This window comes from Crocodylus porosus, unplaced genomic scaffold (genome assembly GCF_001723895.1).
Source record: "Crocodylus porosus isolate Cpor-Errol unplaced genomic scaffold, CroPor_comp1, whole genome shotgun sequence".
NCBI classification, from domain to species: Eukaryota; Metazoa; Chordata; order Crocodylia; family Crocodylidae; genus Crocodylus; species Crocodylus porosus.
Genome location: NW_017728951.1, coordinates 36601723 through 36613626, shown reverse-complemented (window position 1 = coordinate 36613626; position 11904 = coordinate 36601723). Strand labels below are relative to the sequence as shown.

Sequence of the window (11904 nt, the reverse complement as noted above, 5' to 3'; positions counted from 1 at the left end):
TTTACTGTCCGAGCCCTCAAGGTCTGGAACAGCCTGCTATCGGAGGTGGTTCAAGCACCTACATTGAACACCTTCAAGAGCAAACTGGATGCTCATCTTGCTGGGATCCTATGACCTCAGCTGATTTCCTGCCCTTTGGGTGGGGGGCTGGACTTGATGATCTTTCAAGGTCCCTTCCAGCCCTAAGGTCTATGAAATTATCTGAATCAACAAAGAACCCAGCAAAAATATACTTTTCTAATTTGGGCCAACTTAGGTGGATTCAGCCAGTCAGAGAAAGAATCAACATGCAGCTATGACTATGACCAACAACTATCAATCTACTGCTTATGATGGGATGCGCCCAGAGAGTGGTGGTGGATGGGGTGTTTCTCCCTGGAGGGATGTGGGCAATGATGTCCCCCAACGCTCTGTCCTTGGACCAGTACTGTTTAATATCTTCATCAGCAATTTAGATGGTGTTGAAAGCACCTTGTCTAAATTTGCAGATGACACTTAACTATGGGGCACATTAACACACTGGAGGGCTGGGAACAAATTTAGGCAGATTTGGACAGACTGGGGAAGTGACAGATCAGAATAGGATGTAATTCAACAAGGATAAATGCAAGGTGCTGCACCTGGAGAGAAAGAATCTCCAACACACCTATAAACTGGGAGATACCATTCTGAGCACCACAACAGTGGAAAGAGATCTCGGAGTCCTGGCTGATGCAAAAATGAACATGAGTCACCAGTGTGACGAGGTAATAAGCAAGGCTAACCGCGCTCTTTCTTGCATCAGCAGGAGTATCATGAGCAGGTCTAGGGAAGTGATAATTCCCCTCTATGCAGCACTGGTGAGGCTGCAGATGGAGTACTGCATCCAGTTTTGGGTGCCGCACTTCAAGAGGGATGCAGATAACCTTGAGAGGGTTCAGAGGAGGGCTACTCATATGGTTGAGGGCCTGCAGATAACACCCTATGAAGACAGACTGATGGATCTGAATCTCTTCAGCCTTCGCAAGAGAAGGCTGAGAGGTGATCTTGTGGCTGCCTACAAACTCTTCAGGGGAGGGCAGCAGGGAATAGGGGACACTCTGTTTACCAGGGCACCTCTCAGGGTTACCAGAAATAATGGCCACAAACTGAAGGAGAACAGATTTAGATTGGACATAAGGAAGAAATTCTTTATGGTAAGGGTTGCCAAAATATAGAATGGACTTCAAGGGAAGTGGTGCTTTCCTCTACCCTGGAGATGTTCAAGAAGAGGTTCGACAGGCATCCGGCTGGAGTTACCTAACTCCAGCGCTCTTTCCTGCCTCAAACAGGGTGTCGGACCCGATAATCTACCAGGTCCCTTCCAACTCTAGAAATCTACTCAGCTCAACATCTGAGCTCACCATCAACATCCATCTTTCTAAAGGAACAAGAGAGAAAGAGTCAACCAAATCCGATACAAACAAATCAGCCAATGAACCGCACAAGGGAATGCTAAACAAGAAGGCAAGCTCTGAAGAGCATATTTAAATTAACCTAATACCATATTAAATCTATAGAAAATGGACCTTCATGCTTTATGGACTACATGTAATTTATCTGTGTCTTCTCTAAGCTGTTGTTATGCCATATTTCTAGGGTTCACATTGTACACACCACCTTAGAGAAGGCTGCTTTGAGAAGTAAATGGTGTGAGATTATATAATAAAAAGACTTCTATATCTCCATGGACTTGCAAATGCGAGCAAACAAATACACTAAGTCAGGACAAGAAGTTATCATTTCAAAAACAGGAAGAGGTATTTAAACAGATTGGTTGTACTTATTTAATTTCAAGTTTGACCAACACCCACCTCTGCTATTATAAGTGTCACGAGATCTTTAAAGACTGTAGCTGCTCAGGTTTAGTTTTAACATCTCATCTGAAAGATGTACCTCCAACAGCTCAGTACCGATTACTGCTCAGTCTGGGTCCTAGAACTGCAATGACTGAAGAAAAGGCACCACTGACCCCAAAATATCAACATTATTTAATCAGCACTGTGGTTCTTCTTGGATATCTGCCATACAAATACTGGTCAGACCCAACTCTTAGGTACTTATGAGATTTGAAGGATCAGAATGTTAATGTTGTGCAATTACTTACAGATTTTTCAATTTAAGCCAAATGAATCAAAACATTAAAATATTATTAAGTATAAATGTAATACACTTGAGATGAACTTAAGGAAAAGCCTCAAATAACAGATTTCCATATCACCTCTTCTCCACCGCTACTTCCAGGGTAATAAGCTTGTAAAAGGTTATATGAAAAACATGATTTTTTCTTTCTAGAATTAAAAAAAAAAAAGTCAAAAAATGGATCTTTAAAGCTAGATGTATTGACTGAAACTTTTGTACTGGACAAATTATCTTTGAACAATAAAACAAGTGTTGCTCTAGAAAATCCCTCGACTCTGGCAGCATTTTATAGATTAAAGAATACTGATACAATCACTGCATTTTAGCTAATGAGGAGGTTCTTCTCACCTACCTTAAAATAACTTTTTTTTAAAAAGTAGCAACTGTCCAGCAGAAATTCTTAATTCCCATTCAAATCCCAGCACTGAATATATCTGATAATATTAAAAGATACCTACTCGCTATTGCTGAATTCACCTTATGACCAAAGCAGTGACCATTCCTCAAGTCAGGTTAGTAGGACTTTGCTCCCAGTGAAGCCTCAGTAAGAAGCTAATGACATTATTAATAGCCTTTAAACCTAATAGGTCATGTCAGTTAAATGTAAGAGTAATAATCCATTTATGACCTGGATTTTCACAGGGAAAGTAGTTTAATTATTTAAAATACACTTTTAAATTAAATTAAAATCTTGAAAATCATAAGTCAATCTGCCAAAACCTAAAGTAAACTATTTACTACACTTTGCTAACCTCCAAGGGCTTATAGGAGAAATGGAGGACACCCCCCTTTCAACAGAATTTCCCCCCTACCAACTTCAACAGAAGCACGCTGGAACACATACATATCTACATCTCCATACATATAGCTACCTGTACCAAGGGACTACAGTTCCAAAAACTCTTCTGTTAAGATGCACAAGAAAGTAAGGATTTCTTTCTGCTTTTCATTACCAAGAAGCCTAATCCCAAATCATCAACTCATGAAATTCACCTTATAGCAATGAAATCCACATTGAGCTGGAGTAATGAAGCTGTATCTTGATCTGAAGCACCAGACAGGATACAGAGTTTATTTGAAATTTCTGATTCAAAATCCCACCTTCTTCTTACATTGCACTGCATTGCATGTATAAGGATAAATGAGGAAACTCACATGTCCATTATAAAGAATACCAAAATAAGAGGAGGGAAATGCTCATACTTCAGGGCATAAGAGAAACATTACTTGAAGTTTAGAAGCTGTCCTTGTAACCATGCTAATGCAGGATTGTCTGCCTCATTATTTCTTAAACCTTTGGCTGATGCTTCTTAATCTTTTGGCTGTTGGAGATTTAAGGAAGCTGGGAAAAGACAGATCACTGGCCTGATCTGATATTGCAAATTCCTAGAAGTCACTAGAAAGGTGTAAACATGCCCCTGCCTCCCCCAAAGACACACTTTGATCTGTTACCTGGAAATCCTACTAAGCCCTACCTGTCACCCTGTTCTTCCAAGAGAAGAGTAATAAACTAAAAACAGCAGATCAAATCCATTTCAAACCAACAAAACGTATGCCTTAGGAATGCACTTGTCAATATATCTCTGCCTGACATTTTAACTAAACCTATTGACATAGAACTGTGGCTTGTTCTTTTCACTGGCAAATGACATGGCACATGTTGGCACAAGAGCCAAAAGATTTCAGGAGCGTAGCAGTCAGCTCATGGAAAAATTTAGACTGTTTACACTTATTTGAAAACCGTTTGGTTCATATGCCATGTTCCCTCTTGAATTAAAATTTACCCTGGTATATGGACACTTCTGTTGGCTTCTAGACAGTTATCAAATTGATGACCAGACACTTCATTAATACGTGGCCTGGCTACAAGATGAAGAAATATGATTTGTGCTCTGCATGGAAGAATTCTCCTCTATTTCCTCAGTTCAAGCTATATTCCAGACTTATCAGATGCAAGTAGTTCACCTCCAGCAGCACACTGGCAAGCAACACAGACCTAGTAAAGTGGAAATCACCTGGAACAGGGCTATCCAACTAGTGGGCCAAACCTGGTCCCTGAATGGTTAACTTGCAGCCCCCGGCCTCCCAGTCCAGGCACTGCTCCCTCCATCACTCTTCTGCTACTGCCACATGGGTCTCAGGCTCAACATCTCTCCTCCAGCTTCTGCTTCTTGCCCCCAGAGTGGAACAGGGTCGTGTGGACCACAGAGCTGAGGGAGCCTGCAGCCAAGGGGGTTCAGCAGGCCCAGTGCAGTATAGTGGGAGTTGCCCACCACATGGAGCTGTGGGAGGGAAGGGCACTGCATGGCATGGTACAGCATGTGGGAGAGGGCCATACGGGTATCAGGTAGTAGGAGGAGACCACACAGTACAGCATGGTGCAGCTGCGAGGAAGCATCAAGGGGGAAGGGAAGGGGCTTCAAGCTGCATGTGCTCTCCTAGCCACTCAAGCTGGACAGCCCAGATGTGTATAAACAGGCTGCATCATGCTCTAAGAGTGATAAAATTTGGTCTCAGCCTAGTTGCTAGGAGTGACTATTGAGTGGTCCATAGTCTTGGGCACCCAGCCAACCTTCGTAAATCTGTGCACTATCTACCCAGGTATCCCCACAGAGTGTAAATGAGGTGTACAGATCATTCGCTTTTGTTTCTTAGAATCAGTTGACATCCTACTTGTGGTAAACACTTACCAACACATTGAGGTCCAGCTTATACCTCACTATTCTTCCTGGTGAGGACTTAACAAAACACCAGGTATGTGTATGCCTTGCACATACCATATAAACCCTAGGTTTACCGGAGTAAATTGGGGGTGGTAACCTACAGCTTGCAGGAGTTCTCCCTGCACTACGCCACAGTTGGTACGTGGTACTCTGAGGAAGGTCTGCACATGCCACACTTCAAATCAAACACCACAGGCTCTGGCACAGGGGAGGCTTTCACCATACCAGGCTGGAGTTGAGCATCAGGGAGAAGTGGCAGCTGGGTTTTAAAACCCTTATCTTCTATTGGGGTTTAAAAGCCTGACTCCCCTCTGCCCCCCTCCACCAGAAAGTTTTGCCAACTACATGGAACCTGAAAGTGCAGACTGGTGAACATGCCAATAGAAATGATAACACCATGTTCATACAAGATAGGAATGGTTGCTTCCATTTGGAAACTACAAATCCTTTATACAGCAGTTGAGATGACTCCAGAGTCCTTGTCTCTCCTGAAAGTATCTTTCCTTTGTTCTGCAGGGATTCATAGAATCCTTACCTTGAAAGAAACTGGTCTTGTCCAGTCCTGACTCCAATATCCCACTCCTTATTAAGGGCCCCAGGATGTCAAAATGTACCAGTAACTCAGAAGAAAAAGCAATTTGACTCCCATTAAGAAAATAAATAGAAGCTTTCTTAATGCTGAAAGCAACAGCACCTTCTGTAGGAAACAGGTTTAGAAATGGGCTTGGGACTTTCACTCCTGGGACCAGAGGATAAACAGATCCTACAGGTAGCTGGGATTTATACCTGACTCCTAATGTTATGTCCCCAGCTAGAGGGAATATGTTAGTGCACCTTTAGGGAGTAAGATAAACTCTTATCTTCCAGCTTGGAGTTGATGGTATTACTCAGAATCAAACATTTCTCTATGGAGGAGGACTGAAGGAGTGAAAAGACAAAAAAGCATACTGTAATGGAGGAAATGCCTACTTAAAGCAGAACTGAAAGAAACTCCACATGCTAAAAGGTAACAAGCAAGAGACTTCAGTGACGCTCCTAAGGGGAGGCATTATACATATATGCTCCTTTAAATCATGAAAGACTAGCTCCTTTCCTGGGCCCAGGGACCAAAGACACAATTACATGAGCCAACCCTGCAGAAGTCATGGCAAGGTAGCGCCTGAGAAACCAACCAGTTCAGAGTCACAAGTTTTCACAGACAACAGTCTACTTCTTCAGATGCTAGGAATGGATCTGTAGATTACACTAACTGGTTCAAAGCAGCATAAATCATGTCAACCTTGAATAGGATCATCTATCCAAAAAAACCCACCAAGAAAACAACACAAACAAACAAACAAAAAAACTTGCAGAGCTAAGAATCTCAAGGCTTAAAAACAGTCTTCTTTTTCCTTTATATTTAAAAGTATGTAGGCAAAAAACTCAAAAACTGCAAATATAAACTATGGGCTAAGTTATCGTGTTGACTTCCCAACAGTTAAGCATTTGTATAGCAAAGTTGTAGAAGAGATTCATTAAAAAAAAATAGGGTTGGAAGGGACTTCAGGAGGTCATCTAGTCCAACTCTCTGCTCAAAGCTGGACCATCCCCAACCAGATCCGACCCAAAGCTTTGTCTAGCCACGTCTTAAAAACCTCCAAGAATGGAGATTCCACAACCTCCCTGGGTTGCCTGTTCCAGTGCTTTACTGTCTTCCCCTGAGAACGTTCTTCCTAATATCTAACCTAAACTTCCCTGTTGCAATTTAAGAGTGTTGCCTCTTTGTCCTGTCATCTGCCACCACTGAAAACAGTCTAGCTCAGGGGTAGGGAACCCATGGCATGGGTGCAAGAGTGTGGCACACAAAGGCATCTTGCTTGGCATGTGTTTGGGGGGAAACGGTGGGGAAGGGGCCTGTCCTGCACTGCCACTACAAGAAACAGGCCCCTCACGGCTCCCCTGCCATCCACCCCTGGCACACCAACATCTTACGAGTCAAGGCTGCAGGTGTTTTTGGCACTCTGCCCAAAAACATTGCCAACCCCTGGATCCTCTTTGGAACCACCCTTCAGGTAGTTGAAGGCTGCTATTAAATTATCCCTTAGTCTTCTCTTCTGCAGAACAGGATAACAGGGGCTGCTTTCTTTCAGCATGGTCAAGCATTAATTTGCAGCACTAAGACTATCACAGAAAGTCTTAGCACTGGAAAACTAGGTCAGGACTGGGACATACAGGCATTCTAGGCCCCTGGCTGGGAAGCTACGTAGGTGACCTCCCCAGCCTGCAGGTACTAGAGAGCTACCCCCACTTTTAGAGGATCCCAGTGAAAGGCAGCCTGCATTCTCCCTTAACAAGGAAGGGGGCAGGCTGTCAATGGGCACTGGCACATGACAAAAAAGGCAGCTGCCACAAAAAAACCCTCATCCTATAAGAACTACTCTCCTCGCCCCTTTCATACCCCACCTCCTGCATAGACTGGCATAACTTTGGTGCAGGGCAAGGAGCACACCTCTCCCCTTTTGGGACAGACAGACAGACAGACAGACAGACAGACAGACAGACAGACAGACAGACAGACAGACAGACAGACAGACAGACAGACAGACAAAGAGGAGGACTGTGGGAAAGAGGGGACATAACTCTCTTCTACAAAAAAAGTCCCTGAATGGCTATATGCTCCCCTGTCTTAGCCCTTTGTTTCACACTCTCAGGTTATTATTTTAACTGCTTTTCCTGCTATTCACTCTTGCCACTTAAGCAATACCCAATTTGTAATGTATACCATTTTACAACTCTCCAGATTTGGGCTGTTACTGAACATTTAATCCTAACCTTCTATAAAGCCCAGTTACATTAGACTGTTCTCTGTGGGTTTTTATTCTATTTATTTAGCTAACATGAAAGCTTAAAAATCCCTCTAAAATGTTTCAAAATTGGTTAAATAATACAAAACTCAAGACATTATGCTGTACTTTAGAACATAAATGTGTAATAAAAGTTTTGGTTTGAACTGAGAGTTTGGCTTGAATTAAAATCAGGGACTGAATAGGAGCACTGACATGATATGCTAGAAAAGAAAATATAGTCAGACAGTTTGTTCTCTGGAATTCAATGAGTCTTGCTCTTTTGGTGCTCTGTATTTCTGTGCACAAAGAAGGGCTGAAATATTCAGTTTATTTTCTCAATTTACAACAACAAAAATAAGGAACAAAAGTAAAGTCTTCTCAAGGAAGTAGAAGGTGTACATCTCTCCTTTGTGATATTATATTCAGTGCAAAATACAATATCATTTCCAATCATTGTCAGAAGCATAGTCTGCAAAAATGTAAAGGTGAAATACAACAGGGAATCAGAACTCAGTTACATACACAACCACAATGTCTCATTTTGTTCCAAAATGAGCAACAAGTAACCATTAATAGAGGCCATGACACTACAAGCACACTAATAATGGCATCAGACCCAAAATATACAGTTGGCAGCTGATTTTAAGTCTCACGCAAAACAAACGCTTGAAATTTCTATTTTGCCATTGTGCTGTCTCTAGCCTTGCACAGATGATTGTACAAATGACAACTATGACGACAAAGGTGAAAAAGGGTCCCAAATTCAAGAATTCTCTCAATTAAATTCATGGAATTTTGGTGTGAAAGTTGTGCTGAATTAGTGAATCAGATATCAATGAGATGAGCTAACACCCTCAAAAATTGAATGAAACTTACCTGTTCTTCTCTCTCTTTGTCTTTGGTCTTGCTCCTGCAGACTCTGGAAGAGGTAACATCCTGAGCTGGAATGACAGAGATCTGATGTAGTGGCATGTTCATCACACCGTCTTGTTTGGTCCTCTTATTTAAAGGAAGGAGTCCTGGGTACAGGGCAAATTTGGTGCCATTGCCAGGCCTTGCACCTAAAGAAATAAGGTACAATTCAATTATTTTGGCGCTTCTTTTTCACTGCCAAAAAAATGAGTTGTACTGAGTAATACTTCACACCTGATTTCTACATAATAAAAGAGAAGATTTGGAACCATGGCTGGGTTTGGGATTGGGAATGGGGTGCGGAAATTATTAAGAAACAAAATTGCATGGATCAAAAGTTATCAAATCTTTTTAGCTTATTGGCGTGAATTCAGACCCTGAACCCAGCAAGAGTTATCCAATGGCTGCTCTGTCTGTTAATGTAGATTATTTTAGTATATTGTGTGGCTGCTCTGAAGCCTACCACACAATATACTAAAATAATCTACATTAAAAGACAGGAAATACCAAAATTAAGACTGTATAGCATGCTTGTCTGAAGGGCTAAGCCTCTCTGTAGAGATGGCCCATGTACGGTCTGGTCAGCATACATCACAAGTATTGTGAGAGGATGCAATATGCACAGAGGCAGAACCTTCAGAGATTTTTTTTAGCTACTAAAAAATCAAAAGGAGTCTGCACTGTGCATACATGAATTGAGATTTTTTTTTCCCCCCAAAACAAAAGAATCCTGGCAAATTGGAGTGGATCTTCACAGGTACTGCCAAAATGCATCCCTGGATACCGGCCATCTCCCCAGCCAAGCAGAATCAATTGTTCCAAAACACAGGAGCCCAAGTACTTATTAAGGAAAAGGTTGACAATTTTAACATGGGTAAATCCACATATATTTTTTCCTGAGCTTCGTTCTCAGCAATAGGTGCACTGCTTTGGCTGAAAACGACAAAAGAGTGTAGGCTGCCAAAAAAAAAAAAAAAGTGAGATTTGGCTTCAGACAGACATCTTGTATCGAAATTTCAGCCAAACAGGTGAAGTCTGGCAAAGTCCTAAGCAACTGACAATGAGGTTACATGATGGAAAGTGTCATAGAAACCTACATTAATAGAGCTGGGATGGACCACAGGAGATCTAGTCCAGGGGTGGGCAACATATAGTCTGTGGGCCCCTTGGTCCCACCTGGCCATGGCACCAGTTCCGCAGGCGTGCGGGGAGTGGATCAGGGCTCTGCCTCAGCCCCGATTCCACGCTGTCACCACTCCAGAATCCCAATCCCAGGCTCCACCTGCCTGTTTTACTCCCAAACATGACTCCCCGCCCACCCACAACCCCATCCCATGAGCCCAGCTGTGCACCCTGCACACACGGATCCTGGCCAGTCTCCATACAGATTTCAGGATCACTGGGCAGTGATAGCATAGGGCCGAGGCCCGGGGCAGACCTGCAATCCACTCGCTGCCTGCCCTTGCCTGCAGAACCAGCCCCCATCTCGGGGCGTGTAGGCAGAGTTGCAGCTCTGCCCTAGGCCCAGGCCCCACATTGTCACTACCCCATGATCCTGCTCCCAACCCTGGCCCATCTGCCTATCCCACTCCTGGATGCTACGCCCCACTCGCCCACAGTCCTATCCCAACCACCTGGCTGCATGTGGGGGCCACTTAGAGAGTTTTGGTGAGCTGTTGGCGGGGGTTGGGTGAGGGCTGGACTTGATCTTTTGAGGTCCCTTCCAGCTCTTAATTTCTATGATACTCCAGGTCACTAAAACTCCCTAAGGGGCCCTCCAGCCAAAATAACTGCCCTCTTCCCACCTGCCCTCTTGCCACCTGCTTTCCCTGCCAAACCCCCCTCCGCAGGGAAAGACAGTGGGGAGGGAAGGGCAGCCGTTGGGCCAGAGCCCGAGCACTCTTCCCACCCGCTTTCCTTGGGATGCCCCCTGATCTAGTCCACCCTCTTGCTCAAAGCAGGATCAACCTTGACTAAAGCAGCACAGGTAAGTGTCAGTCTAACCTGCTCTGGAAAATTCGCAGGGATAGAATTTACACAACCACTCTGGATAACCCGTTCCAATGTTCAGCCACCCTCAGAGAGTAAGTTCTTCCTATGGAGGTGCACTGATATATCAGTCCATATCAGATTGGTACCAATAAAAGGAAAATTAACAGCATCAGCAATCAGCCTTTTTTAAGCCGATAATGTCAGCAATACATGCTGCATGCGTGTGCACAGCTGCAGCATGCACACAGCCAGGAATGCAGCCTGGCAGCTTGGAGAGCAGTGTCTGGCTGGTAAGTCTGTGGTGGGGAGCATGGGGGAGGGGCAGATTGAGGCCCCCACAGTGAGGGAGGGAGCAAGGCAGGGGCAGGCACTGTCCAACCAAAGCGGTGAGTGCAATCCCAGGAGCAGAACGGACCTATGGGCAGCTCATCTGGGGGATGTTGGGAGGGGGGTGGCTCCCCACTGCTGTGCGCACCCACAGGGGAAGCATGTCCCCCCCAGATTTGTGGGCAGGACAAGAGCAGGCTGCCTGCTGCAGGCTCAAGGCCAGCCTCTTCTTGGCAGGGAGGCTGGGCCGGGGCTGCGCTCAGTGGCAGCGCTGGGAGGGGTGGATACATCAATTTCTGAGGAGGTTGTAGCTCATCCTGTACCACCCCTCACAGTGCCACCACCACCACTAACACCTACCCCAAGTGCAGCCCTAGCCCAGCCCCCCCGCTGGGAACAGGCTGGCACATACCCTGTCCCTTAGCCTGCACTAGGCAATCCACCCTCACCCTGTACACAAGTCTAGAGGGCATATACCCCCCATGCCTCCCCCAGGAGAGCGCAGTGGCAGGCAGCCATCCACCTTCCAGGTGAGCCTCCCGTGGGGCTGTCCTACTCCTGGGGTCACACTCACTGCCCCAGCTGGACAGCTCCTGCCCCTACCTCTACCCTACTCCCTCACTGTGGGGGTCTCAATCTGCCCTCCCCTAACATGCCGCTTCCCTCCCAGACACCCCTTCCCCCTACAGACTTATTATCAGCAGGGAGTTGCTCTCCAATCTGCCAGGCTGCATATTGGCTATTGGATTGGTATTGGCCAATATGGCTGGTTAATTATCACACATCAGTATTGCCCCCCCCAAAAAAAAAATCTTTATTGGTGTGCCCCTAATCTTCCTAATGCCCAACCTGAACTTTCCCCACTGCACTTTAAGACCCTTTTTCCTTGCCCTGTCCCCTGCAACCTTTTTTAGCTGACAGGCCAGATTGGCAGCATCTAATCCATCCATAGGCCAGATCCAGCC

General features: G+C 44.9%; 1 protein-coding gene across 3 annotated transcripts in view; it reads right to left on the bottom strand.

Annotated features, from left to right (window-relative positions):
• Nucleotides 1-8807, bottom strand: part of MARCH8 (membrane associated ring-CH-type finger 8) — a 158928-nt gene extending 150121 nt beyond the window's left edge. The window contains exon 1 of one of the 3 annotated variants that reach the window (XM_019555994.1): nucleotides 8585-8807. In XM_019555994.1, coding sequence (XP_019411539.1) covers nucleotides 8585-8686 — 102 coding nt within the window. In that variant the 5' untranslated portion in view covers nucleotides 8687-8807. The remainder of the gene's footprint in view (nucleotides 1-8584) is intronic. The other 2 variants (XM_019555997.1, XM_019555995.1) reach the window with 2 other exon arrangements.
• Nucleotides 8808-11904: the final 3097 nt, after the last annotated feature.